Source organism: Indicator indicator, chromosome 8 (assembly GCF_027791375.1).
Source record: "Indicator indicator isolate 239-I01 chromosome 8, UM_Iind_1.1, whole genome shotgun sequence".
NCBI lineage: Eukaryota > Metazoa > Chordata > Aves > Piciformes > Indicatoridae > Indicator > Indicator indicator.
The window spans coordinates 12,453,138-12,479,668 of record NC_072017.1 but is presented as its reverse complement, the minus strand read 5'-3'; the positions used below and the strand labels follow the sequence as shown (position 1 = coordinate 12,479,668).

Genomic DNA, 26,531 nt, shown 5'->3' with positions numbered 1-26,531 from the left:
GTTGTGGTTTGGAGTTTTTTTCCTGGTAATGTGATATGCTGTTACTCACAGATATTTAAAACTGATTAATTTTGAACAAAGCTGATTTGTCTGGCTCATGGAAAGTCAGCAGGTTAACTTTTAACAAGTTTCTCTACATTTTTAAAACCAGATTTTGAAGATTCCAAATAGCAGGAAACTGAGAATTGAGAGGTGAAATGTGCAAGTTTATTTTGTGCAGAATGTCAGGCTAATTAGTAAAACCCACACTTTCTATCAAAATAAATGTTAAGTCCCAAATCAGACATAGAGTCAAATTTTTGTTTTTTGGATCAGAGTACAAATTTCCTGATATGTATGGCATAGGAAAGATTGAAAAACTACCTCCAAATGACTCTCATCTCAATGTTATTTAAAGAATTCACTGTCTTACTCCTACTGAGATAAGCAAGACTGATCTGAGTGCTAAATGCCCAGTGTTTAAATATGGCCAAGCTCTATTTTTGAAGCAATTTCACTTAAGTTCCCTTGCAAAACTTTCAAATTACTCCTTGAAATATAGTAAAATAAATGTTTAGATCAATAGTTATGTTTAGTTGTTTAAACATTTAATTGATCATCCTCATGTCACCTTGAGCAGATTGTCATGAGAATACAAGGTCTATTAAGTTCAAATATTGTTAGCAATGATAAATACTACCATTTAACTACAATTGCTTTAGATCTCTCAATAAGCTGAGTAAAATGGAAGAATCAATTTTTATTTTGGTCAAGCCAGTGAAACAGCAAACCAATTTCTCCTAATTATGTGCACGTGTTTTTCAAATTATATTTTACAAAGATAGCACTCAGAGATCATCTGAGTGCCTCCTTTTCTTTCCTTTTTTTTTTTTCTCTTTAGAAGCGTTTTGACATGCTGTTTTGGAAATCAGTAAAAATGCCTTTCATGAAAAGCCAAGGCTTGAAGTGAGAGGGTGAAATTTAAAAAGTTGCAAATTTATACCGAATAAAAAAAAAGAACAGTGAATACTGAAATGGGGCCCCCTTCACATATGAAAAGGACTTCACCTTTAGAATGTTCCATTGCATGACAGACATATCAGTTCAGGGATGATGGGATGGATTCTGCTTCACCGGATTTCAGGTATTTGATAACGACAAGGATAATGTAATTTTTCTAGTTTCACTGAAAATTAACTCCTCTTACTGGCCCAGCAGCAGTTTCAGAATCATATGAATGGATTAATCCATTCATGCTTTTTACCAGTGTTTACGGTGGTTTTTTTGTTTGTTTGGGGGGTTTTGTTGTTGTTTTTGGTTGGTTGGTTTATTTGTTTAACAAATGTACACAAAATTTTTTAAATGGGCTTTGTGCAGAGTGTCATCTTCAGAAGGTGAGTCTCCAGCTTTTCTTTTATGGCTAGCTACCTTTCTTTTAGTTGGCATGCAACACCATTTTCTCAGATGGCTCCATGAAGTCATCTCCATTTTAAGGAGTAGGGTGAGTAGGTACAAATCTGTTTCATTTGGTTTCTCTAACACAAGGGTAAACTCTAACCTCTCTTTTTTTTCTTCCCCATTATCAAGAAAATCATAAGAACATTGCCTATTTTTTTAGTAGTGGCAATATCTGTAGTAATCCACTGAAGCAGAACTCAACCCAAACTTCTGCAGCCGGTACACTGAAAGTGTAACAGCAACAGTTTTGGCCAAAGCCAAAACTGGATGCTCTGAATTGATGCTGTATATATGTAATGATGACAAAACAAAACAAAAACGAACCTGTCACAAATGCAACTGTGAGCACTTTGATTTCCGAAGGGTTAATTAAATAAATATTTTATAAATGTACGCTTTCATTTCAGATCTCATAATCTGGTAATAAATTATGTGATCTCAGCAGATACCTTCTGCTGTACAGTTCAGGTCACAAGCCATCTGAAAGATGTAAAATACTTCACTAGCAAGCTTGTCTCCTGGCTCAGCCAAAAAGAAAGAAAGCATGGAAAGCAAGCACAGAACACAAAGGAAAGCTGTCAATCAAATTAATTCATGCTATTAGAAACAGTAAAAGAGGGCAGTAAAGTGACCACCTGTAAAAGTAGCTGCTAACTTCACAACATGATCACTTATCACATTTTCCAAAACTTTTACTAGGAAAACAGTCAAAACAGAATGGTTTATTTTACAACGCATGGACAAGTTCTCCTCTTTCCTCTTGGAGTTTTCTGAAAATGTCTTTCTAAAAGTATCAGGAAAAGTTAATCTTTTTTTTGTGTTAAGCATACAATAAAAATTCTGTAAATGTCCAAAAATTGTACTGCATGCTTGGAAGGAGCAAATCAAAATAATACAACCATCAGAATTCTATTCATTTGCACACAGTGTTCAGAGTGCATAGCAGCTGAAGCAAACTAAAAACAATAGAGAAGTACATCCCCAATCTAATTAATATTTGCTCACAAAAGACCCCAGGAAACATCATTGTTGTACTCTGTGTAAAACTTATGAGACCTCTGGGGCCTCTTCTATCTGCTCTCTTTCATCTCCATAAACCGCTCACCTTTTCCTGACACTATCCTTTTCTTAACCTTAACAGATATTTCTGTTTGCTGTTGACTGGATAACCTGGCTTGAATTGGAGCACATGGAACCTTCCCCTCCCTGCTTACTTCAGCTATTTTTACATTTTTTGCTTTTCTACTCACATGTCTATATGTGTCTATATTTGGCAGAACAGCAGAAGAGTAGCCTCAGCTCCAAAACATCTCTAAATGCAGAGCTCTGACCTTATGAACTCTGCTCTCTCTACATAGCTGTACACATCTCCAGCTACTTGGTTTGTCTAAAAGTAAACTTTGATCACTTTGGACAGGAATCAAATTCCTTTTTTTTCCTCCCCAGAATACATTAGGAAGAACATTAAAAAAATTATATAATTAATAATGTATTATCATGATCATCAATACTATCACATGTGAAGCATGTATTTAGGGAAGAATTGTGTCTGCTTTCATGTGCTTGGAAGTTTTTTGCGAAGACCTTCAAGTGGAACTTATATATTCCTGCTGCATGTATTAGTTTCACAAACTTTATCTAACTGTTGTTCTCAGCATCCCTTAGAATACAGGCTACAGCAAGCCAGACTTTTAAAATAATAACATTTTAAAGAAACAATGCAAAAAATATTCTCCCCAACAACTCGACATCATAATCACAGATAAAATTTTCAGTAGTAACCAGGTTAAAAGGGTCCTTCTCTCTCTTATGAGTGTGGCAGATAGATCCCAATCTGATAGGGCTATTTTAAGACCAGAAACAGTTCACTACAAGGTACCTCCTCCTGAAATAAGGATGTGCTATTCTTCTTGACTCTAAATCCTGTAACTCATGACATAACCTGTTTTTAGTATTGGCTACACACTGAATACTGTATTCCCAGTGCTCATAAGTCTACTGAGTACATATAAAAAGTACTACTTGTTTTGTCACCACTGCACAGTCATATTAGTAAGCAGAATCCCTCTTTCAATGGTAGAGGCTAAGGTAAGAATAGGTACAGGAAGAAGTTTGCTGCGGTTAGGAATATTACAAGCTTTTGTCTTAGTACTGAATCAAGGGACAGCAAACTAAGAAGCAGCCCAAAGAACAAGAAATCAATGTGAACAACATCATCTCTTTGGGTGTACTAACCTGATTCGCAGAAAACTGGCGTTTTATTTCTTTCCCTATCCTACAGTTTGAGATTGATTTGGTTAGCTTTAATTTCACTGACACAAGATTCAGAACTCATTTCTGAACCTTTACCATAGCAGATATTTTGCAATGTAATTTTAATCTTTGATATATGGTGGCATAGATAAAAAGATGTAATTCTGATTTATAATAAGGGAAAAAAATACACATCTATAGAACACCAAAATCTTGTTACTATTTAGAAGAGCTCTTAAGAAACCAAGCTGTAATGAGCCCTCCAGTATCTCAGACTGCATGCATTTGTTTCTAATAATAAAAGCCCTTAAGGCATCCTTACCCGTTATGTCAAACCAAAGTGGTGTTCCAAGAGGTTCAACAGCTATTACACCAATCATGTGAGCAACTGGGTCACTTTCCATCACCGTGAAAGAAAAAAATGATTCCTCAAAATAAATGGGCTCTGTGGGTGGGACAGGCTTTGGAATCCATTCAATGTGAAGTCGCGTAGTTGATGATTTTTGTGGACGGCCATTATCTACAGCTTTAATCTGTGAAACAGAGACATCTTTTAGGGCACATGACCACATAAATCATTATGTCACATAAAGGGAAAAGTAGCAGTAAGCTCCAAGCGTGTTTGCTTGTGTGAGATACATTCAGAAAGGTTAAGTGTCTCTCAAAGTGCCACTTGCCCTTCATTAACTGGGCAACAAATGATAATAGCACAGACTGTTACCATAAATTCACTTTTATTTTGCTTGCTTTCTGAAAGACAGTCAAGATAACTGAGCTAACTGCTCATGTTCCCTCATCATGTTCTGGAAAACAACAGCAGTTTCTTGGTTCAAACATCTGAAATCATCCTTAAAAAACAAACAAACAAACAAAAAACACCCCACAAAACATCTTCTGGATTTGTTGAAGCTTTCTTCTTTCAGATATTACATTCATCTGCCACCTACTGAATGAGAAGGGATGAAAACAGTGACAAAAGAACACTTCATGTATTAGTGATATAAAAGATTTCGACTCACTGAAAGGATATCGTAGTCCCTTGCTGCAGAAAACTTCTTTGATGAAACCACTCCAGTTTTTGGTTCAATAAAGAATTTGCCATGTTCATCACCATCTTCAATGCTGTAAGAGATCTCTGCATTGGGGCCTTCATCTTTATCTGCAGCAATAACTCGATAGATTGGCTCTCTCCTAGCAGCTCTCTCTCGTTCTGGCTTACCGCGCTCTGGAAGCCGGATTTTGTAGAACTTCTGCAAGAACTGAGGCTTATTGTCATTGTCATCTAAGACCTTCACGATCACCCGTGCAATTGTTGATTTTGCAGGAATACCATTGTCTGTTACCGTTACCTGTTTGTATTAAAAAAACGATAGGGTTAGCACTCAATCCAAACAATCCTTCCAACAACACTCTTTTAAAAGCAGATTTTCCTGCAACCGCCTATGACAACTGTAATTGTCAGCTTGCTTTTCAATTTTTTTGATTTTACACCTCTGAAGATGCAATTCATAAGAATACCTTTATTCTTCCTTATTTAATCCCTCGTTGCATCTACAGCAAAGTAAAAAACAGATGCTGCTGCTTCCTGCAACAGCTCAGTTAGCGGAGAGCTAAAGAATCAGGCCCATCATCTTCTGGTTGCACTCTACCATCCATAGACAAGCTAATAGGCTCAGACAGATGCTAGTCATTTTCAAAGGAGACTCCAGTTGCTATTACATAAAGCATTTAAATACACACTAATTCCTTAGTGATAACAGTATTACCTGACTTCTGCCAGTTTAGCTAAAGCTCCTTTTTTGAAGGGGATGTTTTCCCAAACACTGGCATTAAAGACATAAGGAATAATGACTGGTAAAGACACTTTTGTTCTGTCAGTCTTTCATATTCTTTTCATTACTTTCTCTTTGCTGTTGGTTTGGCTTTAGCTGTTAGTTTTAATCCTTGTGTCCCCCATTTTAGGGACAATTTTATGATGTAGTGCTGCACTGTTTCTCAGTCTTTCTATGGGGTCCTCTTAATTTTCTTTGTCTCATTCCTCTTGTTTTCTTTTTTTTTTTTTTATTCCCCATCCTTCTTTACAATAATATCCCTGTAAGTGTGGATGGGCACAGGAGTTGAAACTAGAAAATCTTTGAAGTCCCATCCAATCCAAATCATTCTATGATTTCATTCCGATCAGTATGTTTTTTACTTTTTTCATAAATAAATATGGAAATAAAAATGAAATATGGCATGACTTGAAAACATGAAGGAAATGAAAAGATATGATTAACCACAAAATACATTAAATACATCATGAAATTCAAATACTCATGTCCATCTCTAACAGATGGTAGGATTGCCACATATATGAATATCTGTTTCCTTTAGTACTTCTATTGAAACATCACCCCATAACTTTCAGTTAAAAAAACCAAAAAAACAACAAAACCCAAAACACATCCCAAAACAGGAAATATTAAGGGGTACAGAACAACTTGTCTGGTAATAAAATTATCATTGCCCCATGCCAAGCAGACAAAAAAAAAAAAAAGGAAATCCGAGGAAAATTTAGTTCGATTTGAATATAGTATCAGTTTTGATGGCATTACTAACAAAATACTGATATGAGAGAATAACATGAAGCTAATCTAAAATAATTTCATAAAAAGCGCCAGTTGGCACTCAGAAAATAGTTATATGTTGGGAAAAAAAAAACCAATGTGGCATATTAATTACTATTGTGTAAGCAGGAGTGCAATCAAGGATCAAATTTAATAGAAAACAAGGAATAAACCCACCAACCCATCTGGTCAACATTTCAATGCTGAATTAGTCAGCCAGATGCTCAGCACTTGGCTCATAACGTTGCCCACCGTTCTGCGCATCTTTGTATTTTTTCCAAAGCTATTTTAAAATTTGTAAACACAAAAAATTAAAAAAGAGAAAACTGCTACTTTGGGCAGTACTGTCTGTCACTATTGCTCTGTAGTGAATAGTTTTTTCCTTGGATACTTTGCAAACTTTTATTTAAAAATGGGATTCAAATTGAAGGAAGAATGAAGAAGATAAATGATACCAGCAGGCAAAAGCTGATATTCCAAACTAAAGAGCCATCAACTTGATCTTCTGTCTTCATAGAAAATGCTGAAAGAGGAGGGTTTAAGTACCATTGTGTGATACTGTAACCTTCTAAAAAACCCCAGTTTCTGAATCTTGTGTGTTATCCTGTTGTATCTTAAGGTTAAATGAGCAGACATGACTGCTAGCAGGCAACTGCCCGTAACATTACACTGCTAGTGTCATCTCTGGCATAAGTTTTGGCCCAGGACAAGTAGCACGCTACCACACTACCTAGCTGCAGCTTTAAAGTTCACACTAATCAGACATCATTCTCAACGAACAGTTTGGATATGGCCACCATGTTCCAGGGATGAAATAAAAGCAATCAAAGCTATTCTGTACCACGTGACTTTGGGATCAGAGAATGATTCACAGCTCATTTTATTTACTGTATAAATCTAATACAAAAGGCAACACGATATGCACAAAAGTCGTAAGATACCTATGTTAGCACCTTTATACATAGCACTGATCAAGAAATAAGATATAACTGACATGAAGTACTTTAGAAAACTGACACAAGCAGATTTAAGGGGGTAATTTATAAAGAGAATAATAATGACTTTCCAATTTAGAAGAAAAACGTCTAGTACTAAATCACATCTGCCACTTAATTAACTTCGCTGTTACTACTACTAGAAACACACTACAGAAGATATTCCACTCTATTGCTACTTAGAGTTCTTTCCAAAGCTGATAGAGGAATTAAAATAACGATACAAATTTGGTCCAACAGTTGCATTAATCCAGGCTGTAATGCACTAAAGAGATAGAAAAGGGCCAAGACTGCCCCAGGAAGACTATATAGTGAAGTTCTGCAAGCCTTCAAGTTAGTGCAGTCCTTGCATTACTATTAGAAAAGCTTTCTACAGATTTCACAAGTTCAGAGCAAGTCCAGACTTGCTTCTCTAGCTTTAGTTTTGCTCATGTTGCAGTCTTTTATCTATCGTTCAGGAGCAGAGGCACAATAAAGATTCCAGATAAATCTTCATATGTAAATTATATCACTGTGAATATTAAGTCTTCATCACAGGTAACGTACAACATTGTCACAATGCAAGATGACACTGTGAAACTGGAAGACTTAGTTACCTATGTGGGTTTTTTTTCCATATTGTTTGAGAGAGAATGAAAATACCCATTACTTAAATTCCAGATGATGTAGCTAAATAATAGAATAATGTCACAAATTTCATGCTCTTGGAATCCAACTCTATAACATGTATACTGCAACCCATCTATTTATGTGATTTGACAAATACTGTATGCAGAAAAAAAAGTCTACTCACAACTGCTTGTATTCTCAATGTTAAAAAGAGATTCTGCACTTCTTTTTCACAGATCTATATTCAGTAAATGCAGGCTAAAATAGCTATTCCAATATTTAAACAGGAAGACTAGAAAAAACAAAGAAATCTCACTCCTTTCAACAATCCTGCCTTTGTACTTCTTGAAAGAAAATTTTTGTTTACAGATATAAAAACAAAAAGTTGCCTATCTTAACTCTTTTCTCAGAATAAAGTCCAACACAGGTTTTACGAGCTAGGTAGTTTTCTGCATTGCAAAATAATGAACATAGAAGCAAATTACTTCTGAAATGCAGTACTCTATGAAACCCAGTGCTCTAAGTTCTTCATATAGTAATCAAGTATGGTAAAACTTAACTCTCTGTAAAAGAGCAATGAACACATAGTCACTCTTTTTCAGAGTACTAAAGAAATTATTTACCTCCAGTATGTGCTCTCCCTGTTGCTCTCGATCTAGTTTTCTAGATGTGGTTGTAATTAGACCTGTAAACATAAAAGTATAATTAATCAGACTGTTCAAGAAAATAATCTGAATTGAAATTTGGTTAGATCAGTAGTTACTGATATATTCAGTTTCTTCTCAGGAGGTCTCTTCTCTTTTTTTGCAGAACTTAAGCTTTCATTGAAGGGAGGGGTGAGGGGTTTCCAATCCTTAAGGGCCATGAATGCAAGCTTTGCATTCTGATGGTTAAGCTGTTGTAGCCCTTAAGACAGACATAGTTCAATCTCCCAACACATCTGTACATGTCCTGCTTCTGAGAAGGGATGTATATAATTCCTTCACATGAAGTAGTTTTCAAAGGGTGTACATATGCCTTATTCAAAAGTGTTTATGCATGTTATTTGAATAATTATCAGGAGAAATATATGCTTGCATTTTTATTAATAACCACAGAAAAAGGATGGCCAGAAGAGATGCAATAGTGATAGCAACCAGAGCAGTTTGTGTGTTGGCTTGATTTGGCAATGACAAGAAGTCAAACAGTTGCTGCTGGCAATAGCAAAGAGCACAAGCTTTTTGATGCATAATGTTAGATTTTGTTGCAAGAGTTTGATACACCTTTGATGCAAGATTAGGAAGGCATAACAAGTTGGGCTTTAAATGAAGAAAATCAAAGAGTAAGAGGTGACAAGAAGACAGTGAAATCAAAGTACAAAAGGATCTTGGATTAATTCTCCCTAACAGTAGATTCAAAATTTTAACTATTGAGTTTCATGAAAAGTAAATTTAATCAATTCTCAATTATAGTTGAATGGCTTGGTATATTGTGGGTTAACCATGCCAGGGATGCAGACACAAGATTACTCGGTTTCTTTGCTGCACAAAAGCCATTTATCTGTTTTCAGGTTGACCCACAAACACCATGGCTGCTTTCAAAAGACACTGAGCCTGTGCTAGTAAATCTCAATAGACCCAGCTTGGCTTTTCCTGAAGCAAAAACCAGGATTTGGATTTGTCCAACTTAAGACACTGGCCAAAGCCTCCCATACTCTCTGCAACAGGAATCTAGCATGTACTAGATACAGATGTCCTGAGTCCTTTTACCCAGTTTTTTACTGTCACAGGAAAGCACTGCCATCCTGATCCTTAATTGTCAAACTGAAAAACAGGGATGCAATTGCCTAATTAAGGACAAAATACCAATCAAAACACAGGCCACATACTTCACATATGTATTTTTTTTTACTATAGTATAAGCTTTTTATGAATAAGACCTCTTATAAGCAAAATTAATATCTATTTATCAGGGTTAATCTGCTACAATAAAAAGTCTTAGATTTCATCTCAGTTCATAAAAAATAGAGTGTGTAAGTGAGAAGAGCAATAAGGATTTCAATTTTACTTCAAAGAGAAAGGCCAGTGGAAATGGAATTGTATACTGCCAGTGCATAGGTACCTCATGCTCCTGTCAAAATACAATTGTAGTTTGTGTATACTAACAAAATAGCCTGTACTGAAGAATATGAACAAAACAGAGTATTACAGCTGTCAAATGTTCAAATAACTCTTCTTCAAAAAATGAATAGTGGAAATAATGCCTGTTTCAATTACATTCAGATCTGTGTTTTTACAGCACTTTGGCTTTCCATTGTATCAAATCCATTATATGTCTAGTATTCTAGACAAAGATCTATCATCTTCTCCTGCTTTGCATTTTTACAACATATAGAAGATATGTATATTATTGTTAGGATAGATCTTTTGATATTATGAAGTAATTGCCCTTAATTATAAAGAAAATGGGAACGAAAGTAAAAACCAAACAAATAAAAAGAACGACCACTCTATTAACCTCCTTGAGGTAATGTACTCCCATAGAGATTACAGAGCTGTGAACAATGACAACTGAAAATATTTATTGTCACATATTCTAAATAAAGCTTTTTGCTAATATCCTGGCTAAGGCTGGTCAAGCCACACCTTTTCTTTTCACATGCTCTATGGGGAATAGCACAGAGCTGTTAACTGGATGTGAACAAATGACAGAGCCAATGCCACATCTGTTCTCCCTTGAGCAAAGGGACTTGTAGGTGAATTCAAGAAACACAAGCTCTCCTAAATACCACTTTCTACTGAGTACCTCCTGAGGAAGCTAGCTCAAGCCCTTGCATGAAGCATTAATCCTCTGAGACTCACCACAGTTACAAGAAAAAAGGGTAGAAATCAACACAGCCACTAAAGGATTTAGCTGCTGTAACAGCTGGGTTGAGGATGGGGAGGATCCCAAAAAGCACAGGTGGAATAAAGTAATTCCAGCAGAAATATCTCATTACGCTTGTATTTTTCTGAATATTCAATACTCAGTGTACACCCTCTGACAACAATAGACTCCACTTCTCTCAATATCTGCAAGTAGAGAATTGATAATACGTAACATCAGAAAGATGGCACCTTTCAATGGTTTCCTATGTTTCCTATCCACCTTTTCCCCATCAAGAGCCATAAAGACTGGAGTAACCACTAATAAATACCAATTAATACTTGGGAGGGGGAACATAGGCTTAAAGCAAAACAAAACAAAAAACAAACACGCAAACAAACAAACAAAATCACAAATGCTTTCACTGCAAGCACTCCAGATAGAAATCTGCCATGGACCACTCTAGATACTACCATTTGTTAAACACAGTCTAATTTCAGGTATTAATTCTGTTAATGAAGCTGGTCACCAAAACTCAAATGGCTAAGCAGAAAAATATTCAGTAAGAACAAAATATATATTCTTTGGTCTGTTAAAACTTCCAGTCTTTTCAACCAAACGTGCCACACTCCTATTAAAACACTTCAGACCAATAACAGAAGGGTTTAGTCTTCACCATATATATCCTGTATATTCAGCAGAAAGTAATGCCAACAAAGGAAATGTAACACTTCTGGATTTAGAATCACATACACATGCATGACATTCTTCTTATTTAACTCTTTACTGCTAGTCATTTTCCTAAGTGAAAATTTAGCTTCAGTGAAGTGTTTCACTACAGCTGAACACTGTAAAAGGTCTGATTACAGCAATTGTGAAGTTTTTCTGGTTTTTTTCCAAGTTTATCTATATTATAATGCTTCATTATAGCATGCTTAATGATGCACTGTCAGATTTTGTGAGTTGTAAAAGAGCTTCTCTGGATTAAGGTTGTGATAATAAACTCAAGTGTTCCTATGCAGTGTGGCTTTTGTGACTGCCCATTAAGAAGGTTGTGGACAATCTTTGGACCTCATATAAATCAGCTCCCTGCAGGGAGAGCTCCAGTCTGCTCTTTCTACGGAAAATACAAGTTCTCTAACTTTTTAGACTGAGCTCCCTCTCTTTTCTGTAACAAGAGATCTCCTTGCTGTGCCTGTCGCTCTTCACAAATAAATGAATAACCACATCTCTGCACATGCCACGCCCAGATAGAAGTGGCAAATAAAAGATTAATTAATCTCAGAAGTCTATAACAGTTTGAAAATCCTTATCATCAGGTGGGGAGAATCTTTTAACTAATGAATGAGAGAAATGACAGCTTGTGTGAGAAATAGATCATTGTGACAACGCATTCATTTTTGAGGGAAACTGGCTTACAGAGCATCAATTTGCAGTTACATTTTCATGTTTTCCTTCTGCTTCCTCTTATCAACCCCCTACTCACACACACAAAGAAAACAATAGGAATAATAAGTTGTAGTAATTCACATCACTATTATTCCACCTGGAAATCGATGCACACTATGCCTAGATGGGGTAAAGCATCCTTGAGAAAGCACAAATTTATAACAAATGTTTCTAAGCTAATCATGAGCAAATGGTATCTCTAGCAAATTGGTGCAATTTTCCTATTCAGTAACAATTTAAACCTCACCTCAGCAAAAATATTTTCATAACGGGAGCTTAGTAATTTAGAGAGACTTTGGATAAACTACAGCTGTTCTGCCTCACTAGCTGGAAAGGTACTATAATGACCTGAAACTAATTGTAAAAATCCATTAAAAGAAGCCAGCCACACACCAGGTAACAAATACAATTGTATTCTCCCTTCCTTTCTCCTTTGAGTTACATCCTGGGGATATCTGCTGTTTGAGGCCTACTGAAAAAACAAAATAGTTACAACTGTATTCAAAGAAAATTTACTTCAGCTTTCTATTTTAAACAGTATTAAAACAAACAGACAAAACCACAACTACAGAATTCAACTAGGTAAATATAAATAAACCTGCCACATTTGGAACAGAAAATAGCACAAGGGAGCTGACATTAGCAGAGATTTATTTTATCCCTCATGAGCTTTCTTCTCTGTGTCCAGTTACATGATGTTATCTCTGTATCTGAAAAATAGCACAGCTACAACTTCGATTCAACTGAATGATTGTCTCTTTAAAACATTAAGTGGGCACCATGTTAAATAAAGTTAATATTAATTCCATGATATTAGCTGTCTTTATGGCATGGGTGATCTCAGTGATGAAAGAAATACTGTGAAGGGAGTGAATAACAAGACGTGGAGCTTTTCCCCACCTCTTGTTCTCCCATGGCTGCCTCACTGGGAGTCATCCTCCCCCACTCTCTCTGGCCTAAATTAGGACCCAGCACAACCTACCCTGCACCAGTATTGCAGAAAAAGTGATCTTTGCAAGAGGAGAAGGAAGGCTCAAAATTTATATCTTGTGGTGTATATATCATGCTTTCCCTACTGCAGGCATATCTACAAATGTATGCATTTGTGCTTTTCAAAAATACACATAGACTTCACAAACACATTCAGCTTGTGGTGATGAAGGTTCTGGAGCTGAATGGGAACATGGCTGTTTGCCAGGGCTAACCCAGCACAATCTAGAAGACTAAAGCAGATGCCAAATCTGTTAAACTGCCTCCAATGTATTTGAACCAACAGGCTTGATTTGAACATAGTATAACATTATTTGAACTGTAGCGTATGAAAACAAATAGTTTCTCCGATCTTTGAGTGCATTGGCACTAAAGGTTTAATCAGTTCGGTAAGTTTAATCAGGGAATCAGTTATGATATTTTTAATCAATAACTTCAACAGATGCAAGATAATGGAATTAAATATAAGGGAGACCGTATTTTGTTGATGAGATTTTTGTTTTCTTTGTTGAACATATAACCAGTCAAAAGAAAAGGTTTCTCTGGACTGCATTAGTGCAACTCAATCGGTTTAAAGATCAGTTTACTCAGAACGTATTATTAAGCTCTCCTTCCCCTACTTCAACCTCAGAAATGACAAATTAGTAATGAATGTTAAAAGCAATTATCTTCTTGTTTTCTTCACAAGATCTTAATATAGTAAGAGTTGAAGGAAGTATGGATTTTATATTCCCACGTGGCTGTAATGATAATCTAGTTTGACTACTGTGTAACACAACCCTAAAACAGTGGGCAAATTACAGTACACAGTCTGTAAAGCAAAGACCAATTGTGTCTCTCCAAGTGATAAAAATGCTGTCATACCTTAGGGCAGGATTTCCACATACTCATCCTCATTTAAAAAATAATGTGCTATAACAAATACAAAGTAGTCTTCCCTTTTAGATAAAAATATATATATTTCTTTTGTTTGATTGACTTAAGAATCCCACAGGAATCAGCAGTTCCTCCTCATGAAAGTACTTAGTGCGATCAAGTCATATCTTAGACATCTCTGACAATACAGTGAGCATAACGTCTCACTGTCAGGAAGTTCTCTTATGACATTGTTTTGAACTGCTTCCTCAATACTTTCTGAAATATGGACAAAATGACTGATAAGCACAATAATCCATGATTGTTTCATCACTGCCACAGAAAAATACGTATTTTTTTAAGTCTTTCTTTTAATTGATTTTAAGTTAACTATCATTTACACCTAACTTACTTTACAATCAGTGACCATCAGAAAAGGCCCACATTTACTTTCTAGAGATGTTCAGATAATCTTTTCGGCAAGACTCTAGTCAAATCTTGTCTTCTATATAAGCCAAGACAAGGCTTCACAACCAAAGTAAATAAACAGATTAATTAAAACAGGTCAATGAAAAGTATTAACAGAGGGATTTCAGAAGAGGTTTCAGCTTTGCTGCTGACAAAACAAACTCTATGTCTTACCAGTCACATATAAATGATGATTATAAGCTAGACAGTTCGCCACTGTATCATCATGAAGTCAGGCTGCTGAGTTAAAAAGAAGTAAGATCATTGTCTTAACTAGCTATCATACTGCAGAAAGCATATCACAAACGAACTGAACAGCTTCTTTTGACAGTCCTAGAGAGTCCCTTAGCCATTTGACTTGCTTTTCATTCCTAAACTCTTCCTTGTCCTGAACACCTTAACAGCTCTCCATAAAACCAGTAACAGAATTGTTACGAGTAATTTTTAAGTGCTGAAAATAAGATTGTAAACATACAATCCCAAAAGAAACTAGCAATATCATTTATAATCACATTAAATGGCTGCAAATGCATCTTCTGCTCAAGTAAAACATTTTGAAGCCTCGTTTCTGTTTTTTTTTTCCAATAAAGACTATAAAAGGATACCACTTTTCAAGAAAAGTCAAGAGCCCAGGTTCCTCTTTCCACTCTCATAGCTGAATATTCTAACCATTAGCTCAAGAGTTATGCTATTGCTTGCCTGTTCAATCCATCCTCTTTAATCTTACCTTTGCTTGCTATACAGTTGTTTAGGTAGAACAAACCACTTCTATCTAGCACAGCTTTCAGTCTGTGGTGTAACAGACTTTTCTAGGCAGTTTAACTCCACTTTTGGAGCTAAAGGAGTAGTTCTCTAGTTCATGTAGGAACTTTTTGATCAGGGTACTCTACAAAAATGAGTTGCACTATCCAATAAAGAGATAGTTTTAAAAAAATTGAAAGGCTACTGCAGTATAGTGTGCTGAAATCAGTGCTCCCTGTATGTTAAGCAGAGCACAGTTACACTCGTCTAATGTGGTTTTCGCAGCTTTGTTGCCTTTCCCCATTCAATTCCCATCTGAAGCATTCAGGCAAAAGCCAGCAAGACATTTCCACAGTGAATGGGCACCTAGACAAACTCCACACTGAAAGACCTAAAACGCTTTACAGAACTACATGCTCCATTTGCTTTTCAGATCATATTTTACTTTTATTTATTTATTCCTGGTTTCATATGCTGATGCGCATGCTCTGGATTTCGTCCACAAAACAACCAAAAACCACAACTACTTTTGGCAGAAAAAATGGGTAAATATCTTGCCCTTTGAATGGCACTTCATGAAAAGTAAAGCAATAACTGAGATCTCAGTCCTGCTCAAATAAGGGGTAACTAGCTTAATCAATAGGGGCATGCTTCTGTCAGCATATTATATGTTTATTGAAGTACAGGAATATCAGTGTTTATGAATTTGTTACTTGTTGCCATGACACACTGCTTTGCAATAAAGGGTCAAAAAGTTACTTAATCCTATGGCTGTTATTTCATACCATCAGTCACTATGTTAATCAGTAACCAGGCAATTTAACTACACAATCCTACTACTACAAAGTGTAAGTGCAAGGTGCACATCTAAAGTTAAGAGTCAGTTCCCTGAACCGTTTTTACAGCATCCAGTTAAAGACCTGGAGTTTGCAGTTCAGAGTACTCATGAATCATCACAGCTATTGCAAGCAATAAAAAAGGCAAGTAATTCACCAAAATCTATTAACATATGGTACAACGAAGAAACACCACAAACAACTAAGTCACCCAATACAATAAATATTGTTGAGCTTCAATTTCAATCAGATTTCAAGTACAGTAATTTGTGTTTAGTGATGATATAATCACAGAAAACTGCTCAAATGTATCTTACTAAAGTAAATCGTGTAGTTTTTTATACTCTAATTACTCACAGGGTACATTATTTTCAGTCTGGCTTTAAGATGACAGCAGTATACCTGCTTCTGCAGTAATTCCTTTACTAGTAAAACTATTTGGGGAATAATGAAAATAAATATATAAATAACACCCATCCAAGAAACTACACTAGAAAGAAAAAGCCCCTAAGTCTAACTGCAATTCATGTGTAATACGATGAAATCATAATAAAGGTACTAATAATACAAATAGATCTCAACATTTTGAATGGAAAGTAAAACCCAAGTATGAATATTGAAAGGAAGTTAGTAAGTGATGATAAATTTCCTGTAGAGTGAACTTTAATCTTACTATCAACAGTACACTATAAACTTTTGTTCTCTTTGCTTACCATGCAAAAATACTCTTACCTTCAGCACCACCTGGTATACTAAAGCCACACCAATTCAAAGCTCAAATGCTTTTAACAACGAACTCTTTACGTAACCTGCTCTTTGTCACTTACCTTTATTATTCTGAGAAATATAATCTTTAATGATTAAGTACAAATTTATTGCCATAAAAAAATCACATCATCTTGAAAGATCTTCATTATCTTAGCATATGTAAGACTTCATCTACGCAAAGACAAATGAGACTAGCCGCTGGATCGAGAAGTGCACAGGTCATACCAGCACAAAAATGAAGCTTTACATACTTAGATGTAGTTCATAACTCCTTTACAACACCATACTAGTAACTGATGCCACCAAAAAAAACAACAACAAAAGAAAATGAAGGAGTAAGCAACTACCCAAAATACACCTCAATATTAAAAATGTTTGGTTTACTCTAGATAAAATTATTAATTCATGAAAGAAAATCATCTAGGAAAGTCATGGTGTTTTATTTAGCTAACATTGTATTTTAAAGATTTTTCACATTTTTACATTTTAACTAATTTGTAGAGAACATATATATGAAACTAGCTAACAGATTGTTATGGACCAAATCCATTCCCTCCAGAATTTAAAGATATGGCTTATAAAAGGGGGAAATTAACCTTCCAAATGTTAATCACTGAATTTCATGTGTGAGTCTATGTGGTTTATTCATTTCACTATTTGTTTATTAATCCCAACAACAAAGATTCCCTTAAGAAAGCTGACCATTTGCAAGAGATGGTTGGTCTTGCTTTGCCACCTTCAGAACTGGCCATACAATTTCGAATGACAGTTTTCTAAATTTGAAACCATAGAATTTGTTGCCTTAAAAAGCCAAATGAACTATATTTCTACTGTTGAAAGTTTTTTAAAGACTTGAAAAAGATGAATGAAAAATGTGATTTGCCAGAGGATTTTTCAGTATTTATCACAGCATTGATACGGGTTGTAGAAGTTTTTATCTTGAAGGAACTGCTGCAGGAACTTAGAGCAGCATGCCAGAAAAAGCACTGTATGATTGAACACTATGAATAGAAACAACTCTTTTTTTTTTTTCTTTTTTAAAGTACTGCCTTATTCCAGTGTTCTCTATATATGGATAAGTGAATTAGAGATTAGCACTTTGAGACATTTCTTGGAATTTTCTTTACTTTCATGTGAAAGATATAAATGAGTAGTTAAAGTTAAAGCAGCAGTGTAACAAATCTGTTAGATATAATTGTCCTTACTACTGTCTCTACTTTGATGTTAAGAATGGTTTATGGATGACATATGCATTTACAAAAGTACAGAGATAGGTGTTCAAATGACACTAAGAATATCAGGATATTTCCAACACAATTATATGCTTTCTTTGGAGGCCCTCAACTCCCTATACATCTAAATCCTAAAATACTAGTTTCTAAGTGAGAAGTTGGAGATGTGTACAATGGTGTTGCCTTCCTCCCCACCCCCTTTTGTTTTAACTGCATGTTACTTCCTTCATTTACAAGGCAGAATACTACTAGAACGAGTCTCGAATGCACTTGTCTTTTATCTACCAAATTAAAGGGAACCGCTTTTGCAACTGAACCATACATAAAGACCTCCATGCAACACTAATGACAGAGATGATCACATAAACTGCTGCCAAAGGTCTAGTCTCAGCTGGAGAAGAATTTTATAGCCAAATCTTAGTTAGCCTTTAACTTTGACTCCACTGTGAATTTTTCAGTTAGAAAAATTGTATTACTTAATGCAATACTGTATTTTTTGCAGGGACTGATCTTTGGTTTTAATCACTCAAAAATCAAGGCAAGCTAGATGTTAATCAGGATACTAATTCTAAGTAATCATCTCTTAACAGGAAATTAGCCAATGCTAATGTCATAGTGCTGTTACATACACAAATTCCATTAAATTACACTACTCAGAGAGCATATCAAAGACAGACTGGTATCTGTGAAGGTGGTGCTATGCAAGCAGCTCAAGCAAGCATTATCTGATCACTCTCTCTTCCTCAGAATTCTAATTTTGCACATTATATATTCCATCTCAAAAAAACATGATATAGAGGGAATCTGTCTTCCAACACCACTGAAAATGGAAAGAAAGCCTCCCTTTCTTTTAAATTCCTGCTTAACAGCACAGATCATGCAGAGCAAGTCCTGAAGTTAAGTAGTTTCAGGGACAGAAAAAAGAAGGGAATGACTGCTGTGCTTTCCATTTGTTTTCCCAGCTCTTACCATTTCTCTTTTTCCAAGAGATGTAAGAAAATAATTTTAAAAGCCCCAAATCTACCACCTAACATTTAAAAGAAATTATCTCTATAAAATGCTTACAAATATTTTTTTTTAGAATAGCTGTCTATATTATAGCAAATTCTCTCTTTTCAAATGCTAAATCTCTAACTACTGTACAGTGAATGGATGTGAAGATGTTATTAGAAATTTCACCAGTATGAACTTGAAAGGTCGAAAAACACTAGGCTAACAGCACTTCAATTTTTTAAAAAGGAAATGTAAGTAGCTTTTTGCAGAATTAAAGTCTCTTTCCAAATACACACCTGTACAATGTAACCCACACTCTGGTTCTAGAAATTTAACAAACATTTGGGTTAATTCTGGTCACATTTTCAGTAAAGGTAAAGAAAAGAAAACAATCTTCTCTAGAGACAGTGTAATCAAATACTTTATTGTCTCTGCATGTGACAGGTAAACAGTTGGGCACATGGAAGCTGCTACATGCACTTCAAGTTGTGTGACATGAATGAACAATAACTGAGCCTGGCATTGTTTTCCAGCTATAGAAGTAATGAACAATTTCAGTTGTTTGGGTCTCTTTGACTTCAAATATTAATGGGCAATGTAGTAATATTGGTTTTATTCAAGTCCTAAAACATTAGGTCAACTGGGATTAAAACCCACAAGTAGTTAAACAACAAAGATTTCCTTTGTTCAAATGAAGCCAATACTACTGTGCGGTCACTGGCCCTTCACTTCCTCACTAAGTAATTCTCCAGTGTTATCGGAAACCCGTGGAAGTTGTTTGCAGCTGTACCCATTTCCTATTTCATTTCAGTCTCCAAATCAGAAACACATACACACGCAAAGATGCTGCTTTAAAGGTTACAAAGAGTGTAAAATGATAAAATGATGCAAGGTAGGTGACTTGCCCATGAGCTATTAGCATTTTGTAACTTCAAAAAGCTCTAATGATTAGTAGAGACAAGCAAACAGACAGCAATAGACTTGGTGTCAGCAAAATTTAAATCCTGCTGTTTGATAGAACAAACTTTTTATATTAAAACATCATTCTATTTTGGGATTGCTTATATAAAAATGCCTTTAAATCAGCACTTAATTTGAAGGTTGATGTTAACTTTCTAATGTGTGTCTTGAGGCGTAGCATAATTTATGAAACAAAAACTGCCACAATCTTAAATTGCCACAGGATCAATTTAGTTTAAGTATTTTCAAAAACCAGAGTTAGCAAAAAAGAGCATAGAAAAAAAAAGAAAAAGCAAATGTATTGTCAAATAATATTAAATCCTAGACAAACACTTATGTTAAGATATAGTCACACAAACTAGGCAATTCCAAAGTCAGTCTTGGCTATATTGCACGTGTGCATTAAGATGTATATCCTCAAGCCTAACTGGGAGCATAAGATATGGTATGTTCTGAAATGGGTAATTACTCAATACTTCTGTTGGAATTCCCTACATAAGAAAGGCCTTAACTAAATAGAGTAACTCCTACACTACAGGATTATGAATTTCTTCAAAGGAATGTCCATGGCACTCTCCTGATAATACCCAAGTACTTCATAAATATGAATGAGTATCTCTTCACAACACACCCAAGCAATTAGCTCATGCAATTATTTCTGTTTTATATCTGCAAAACTGAAGTATGAACAAAATAAGACACAGATATCTTAGTTTGGAGCCTATAAAATTCTAGAAATTAGCTACTTCTAGAGAGCAGAAAGCACTATTTTACTTGATGTAGGTTATTGCTATTTAGAATGCTTATTACTACTATGTGTGGGAGTCCGGGCTGTGGACAACAATACCATAATGTTAAATTCTTTAAAGAGAGAGAAAAAGATGGGTCCTTGACATAGAAAGGAGGCAATAACATGCTCTCAGCTAAAATATATCTTTACCACTCATCATACATTTTAAGAATCCCAACACTTGTCTTTCCTTACATTGGTCTGAATGCCATCGCTTCTCATTAGGCCTTGGGCTGCACAGCCATTTGCACAGCAGCCCAAAGTAACAAACATAGCACTCTACTAACTCCTGTTACTTTCAACATTACAATGGGATACAGTTAAGGACTTGATTCATACTCAATCCCTAGCTCCCTTTTGGCTGGAAGGGAAACCTGTGGCCCTATGAAGGTTTCTCTTCCTTTGACAAACAGCCTACAGTGCAATAGCCTCACAGGGTCCAACAGGGGTAACATACCTGCACAAGCAAATGAGAGGATTTGATCTCACTAATTAACTCTAGTCAAATATGCTTTTCAGCTGAGCCCTCTTTTAACTAACTGAGAGAGATAAAATACACAACAGTAACTGTGTCTTTTAAAGTTATTTTTCAGCTCCTTAACATCTCAATCCTAGTGAAAGTGCTTTCATCGTAAGAAAGATCTGTTCAGGTGAAATGGATTTGTTTTATAATAGAAGAGAAACTTGGGAAGTTGCAAACCTGATAACCTCAGTCAAAACTCATCTTGATCATTACATTAGCACCTACTTCAGAATCATAGTTTTTAACTCAATGTGTACAGGATAACCATGGTAGCCCGTTAGATTGTATGAAATCCCAATGTTCTATATAATAGGAAGACAAGACACATGCTAGCTAATTAATATCCATTGAACTTATTTGAGTGCATTCTGGAAGCACAACACAACCCAGCCAAAAGAGGTTTTCTTTCCCTTCTCTTCTAGAACTCCTCCTCCTGTCTATGTCTATTATGTCTACCTAGCCATACAACTTTAACTGCAATAGTTAAAAATAGCAGAAATAGATAAATTCACCGTCTATAGTTGAAAAAAAAAAGTTGACTATAAATCAGGACATTCTTCTCAGTGCTTATATTCTACACCCTTTTTTCCCACCTCCCTGACACAGAGTGGAGAAGGACTCTGGACCACACAGCTTGCATCTACAGCATGCATGCTACAATAAAGGCAGGTAAGAAACCTTCCTGACAGAAAATCTTTATTAGCTTTCTATTAAGTGTTCCTTATCACTTCACCATCTAGTGTGTTGAGCTCTCTCAAGCTCTCTTTCTAACATAAATGAGAGAGACAGTAAACTACTGATGTAGAAAACTACAAACTCGGTCTGAAGACAAGTTACAATCTCCTGCTGCCCTAATTCTTCCATCCATTAAATAGAAATATAGATGATGCTTCATCTCAAAACTTACAAAAGGGAGACATGAAAGGGTCTTTTTTTGAAACAAAGTTTGGAAAATACTGCATAATGATACAGACAGCAGAGAGAAATAGGAAAAGACAGGAAGAAAGAGGAAGAGAAAATGAGCTACAGAAAAAATAAGAAAACAGCAACCAAAAACAATTGGACAATTATATAGTAAAGATTAAATGAACATAGGTTCACTTGCCATGCAAGCACTGCAGTCACTCAGTTCTTTCCACCCAACTTACAGGCAATTCCACTCCTATTTTTATCAGTATCAGTGACTGACATGACAAGGAATCTGAAAGTAGCAGCCAAACAGTACTTTTCAAAAACAAAAGGGGTGAGGAAGTAGACAGAAGAGTGGAGTATTTTTCCTTTTGTGTCATGGGTAATACAAACAGAAATGAAGCACACACACAGTTACTGCATTCACTTTTGAAGACTGTGGTTGAATTTTCTTCTTTTACGTGTTGGGCTGCCTGTGTTCTAAACCAAATGCTTCTGTATATACAGTATTTTCATACAGGCTTTAATTGTGCTACAGGTCTTCGGTTGCTTTAGCTATTTCACATGTCCCTCTTGGCAACGTCTTCACTAGCAGATGTAGCATATGCTGACAAAGAAGTTATTGTCAGGAAACACCCAAGTAACATACCTGTGTTTGCACTCAAGAGTTTTGCTGACACAGCAATTATAGCTGATACAGCATTGAAGCCTTTCATAACCTGAGCTCAAACAACTAAGAAACAGAATGAAGGCCACAGTGTCAATCCAGCCTTCAAAACAGGTTTTTCATCCTATTTTTGCTTTTTTAAATCCTTGGAAAGTCCCAACATGAATGAGCAGGAGCTAAATGAATAAGGCTTCTATTGTTCCCTTCTACTTAGTGAGTTTGTTACAAGACTAGAGTCACTCTCTACATCACTATAGTACCTCTAGTCTAAAAATTTCCAGATTCTGAGAAGAAATTTCTGGTTGAGTGCATCAGAAACATCTCCTGTGAACTATTACCTCAATATAACATATAAAAAGCTAAGCTATGCCCAACCTAGAAAAACATTATTTAATTAAAACCAAACCCTTCTTTACCATTTGGAAAGATGTCTGGAAAAGAAAACTTACAGCATATGAAATATTTTCTCTATATTCATTGACAAGTAAAGGATGGTAGGCAACTTTTACACTGCTTTTAAAATTGCTGTGTAGTGTCAGTTAAAATGGATTGTTTTGTTTGTTTCTTGCTCCTCTGCCCCATACACATTTCAGTATTTGTAATTCACAGCTACTGAAAGGTCACTTGATTCTTGTATTTATACTTTACTCTTAATATGTCTTTACTGAAGCTTCCCAAACAACCACTGAAGGACCACATAGCAACACCACCTACAAATTATCTTTCATGTCTTGTTTTTCTTACAAAAACAAGTTACTTACAAAGACAGTCCCCTCTGATCATGTGACAAGTGAGCTTGCAGGTAATTAACGGCTTGCATTGCCTAGACAAACATTACCCAGATGAAAAAAATAAAATACAAATGCCCGCCTCTCCCCAAAAATCAGAAACCACAAACAAACAAGCCAAACAAAGCCAAAACAAAAACCAAACATGCCTGACAAAAATTCTGTGCATGAAAACTGGAAGACAGATTGCTACAAATAGCTTAACTGCTAAGGATAGCTTGGATCTAACTAACCTAAAATATGTATTTTTACTGTATATTTACTGCACTACAATAGCAGATAGACATTAATGAGTCTAGGGTGGAATTACTATGAAGTAAACCTTCCCAAAATGTTCATGATGTGGATGTCAAATACTCTGAACTAACTACTTCACTCTCAAATTCTCTTCTACTTGTTTGTATAACAGTAATATTGACACAGCCCAAGATACCAGGTTAACTATTGTGAAACTATGGCTACAATGTTAAACTAAAGATCTTGATTTTCCCTGGTTTATTTACACGTCCGTTCATACGTAAAATAAAACACTCTATTGTACTTACCAGTTTTTGGGTTTATTGCAAAGAATCCCTGTGGATTTCCACTTGTAATCTTGTAGGTTAATTTTTCACTTGAACTAGAATCTGGATCAAATGCCTCAATCTGAATGACGGATACATCTTTAGGTGAGTTTTCCATGACCTCTGGGTAATAAACTGGTTCCGTGGTCTGAGGAGCATTATCATTGACATCCCCAACCTCTATGTAGATCTCAATGAAAGATGACAAAGGCACAACGCCTTGGTCTGTTGCATAAACAGTTAACCAGTAATGTGAAGTAGTCTCCCGATCCAGGCGATCTGCAGTCTCTATAATACCTGTTTAATAATAAGATAAATAGAGAATCAGTAACTCTGTAAATATGCAGATGCGTTTAAAAGCTAAGCAAGCAATGCTTCAAGAAATGAAAACAACAAAAAAAGTATAAATTCAAAATAACTGACACTGATTCTGCAATTTGTGTTAGATGCACAAATGTATTGAGGCTAGCATGAAGCCACAGAAATTACTACAACAGTTTTCAGCAATTAGGCATTACAGATATTAACACAATATATTACTTAATTTCCTTCCCAACATCCTTCGAGATTTATCAGACCCATTAGCACTATTCATAAAAGCTATTTTGCCTGAAAGATTAAATATAATGATTAATTCACCATCTTTTGGGCCTTGAACGGTCCTCTATACTCATCAGTGATTATAGTGAATTTTAAACTAAACTATCTGACTTAGACGCTCTTAAACTGTTTACGTTACTCATATTAATGAGCAGCTGTTTAAACGGGAAACATTCTTATCTATGTGCCTAAATGAATTATTTAACTGAATTTTCTTTATGTGCTTATTTGGGTTCACAGAGAAATTACACAGGAAAGAAAACAAAAGCTATACCTGAAGCTAATCTTCATGGCATTAGGACAAACGAATAGCTTCCATTACTCTGGCAATGGAAAATAATACTTAACTCAATTTTACACACATAAAATGAATTATCACTTAAGGAACAGCTATACAATTCACAAACTTCGTAATAAAAACCTGTCTGCTGAGGCTACAGGAGCTTATCTGAGCCAGAACTAAATAAAGGTTTTAGCCACAGTCAAGGAAATACAGATCCATGTTTTTGATGGGCAGTTTACTCTCTAGGTACAATACAGGTACAGTAGAGCATGCATGTGTCAAAAGGGTATGTGATGTGGTGCAACCTATATGATGAAGGATGAGTATTAAAGGGATTCATGCAGCCATGGCATAATAAACTGTGCATTTTCCTTTTCCTGATCTAGATCCTCTTGCATTAAGAGGACGTCTGATTTAAGGTATTTTCTAAACAGAACTCAAAATCAATCTGATCCATAGCAGGATGAGGGACAGAGCAAACCTTGGTAGCCATTTCTGTGGAAATCTTGAAGGGCTTTATTATGAGTCTTATTGTGATACTGACACACAGCAAACCTAATTAGGACCAGAACGGAGATGAGTCACACTGTCAGTGACAACTGGTTTGGGACGCTGGACACAGCCACACAGCTATGTGTGATGTGGCCCTTCTCCTGAGCTCATTTAACTCTGGACAACATACTATATAGTATCAGTAAAATCGGACTTCAGTAAAACTACGTCACTGTGCTTTTACAGGAGTTCTTCAGGGAAGGAATTAAGTATCATTGCTTTGACACACTCCAGACACTTTAATGCATTATACCAGCTGAGCAAAATTATATCGATATAAATACTGAGAAATTACTCATTTATTACTTTCTTTGCCTTGTGGGAAGCTGCATAAAGGTCTGATGACCTTTAAATCTGAAATTTTAAGATGTCAGTATGATCACTTCAGGAGGACTGGAGGGGATAGCATCTAATGCTTAGACCTGCAAAATACCATATACAGCATTTCGAGAAACACAGAACTACCACCAGGTGTCAGTGTGGAAACTGGTTTTATATAGTGTCAGAAGATTCTGAACTGGAATATAAGGAGGGGCACTGCAATTTGACAGTAAACATACCTTACATACTCTCTGTAAAAGTATTTTTGGAATCAAACTGGTGGCTTTATAATTTCCCTATTTTTGTTTGGTTGTTTTTTTGAGGAATATCATTAAAAAAATGAGTCAAGGTGTTAATTTTAAGCTTAGTGGTATTTTACATTTCCAGTCTTTTCATCTCAGTATTTTATTTCATTTGATGGTAATTTTATTATTAAAAAATTAATAATCCTGCATGGTCACTGGATTTCTGCTGTGGTTACCTGCATAGCTCCTGACTG

At 35.6% G+C, this 26,531-nt stretch overlaps 1 protein-coding gene across 2 annotated transcripts in view; it reads right to left on the bottom strand.

The window, feature by feature from the left end:
* The window catches only part of FAT1 (FAT atypical cadherin 1), an 88,378-nt gene that overhangs the window by 35,453 nt on the left and 26,394 nt on the right, over nucleotides 1-26,531 (bottom strand). The window contains exons 2-6 of one of the 2 annotated variants that reach the window (XM_054382835.1): nucleotides 24,259-24,573; nucleotides 8,524-8,585; nucleotides 4,710-5,039; nucleotides 4,013-4,223; nucleotides 1,887-1,955 (exon numbers count right to left, since the gene is read on the bottom strand). In XM_054382835.1, coding sequence (XP_054238810.1) covers nucleotides 1,887-1,955; nucleotides 4,013-4,223; nucleotides 4,710-5,039; nucleotides 8,524-8,585; nucleotides 24,259-24,573 — 987 coding nt within the window. The remainder of the gene's footprint in view (nucleotides 1-1,886; nucleotides 1,956-4,012; nucleotides 4,224-4,709; nucleotides 5,040-8,523; nucleotides 8,586-24,258; nucleotides 24,574-26,531) is intronic. The other variant, XM_054382834.1, reaches the window with a different exon arrangement.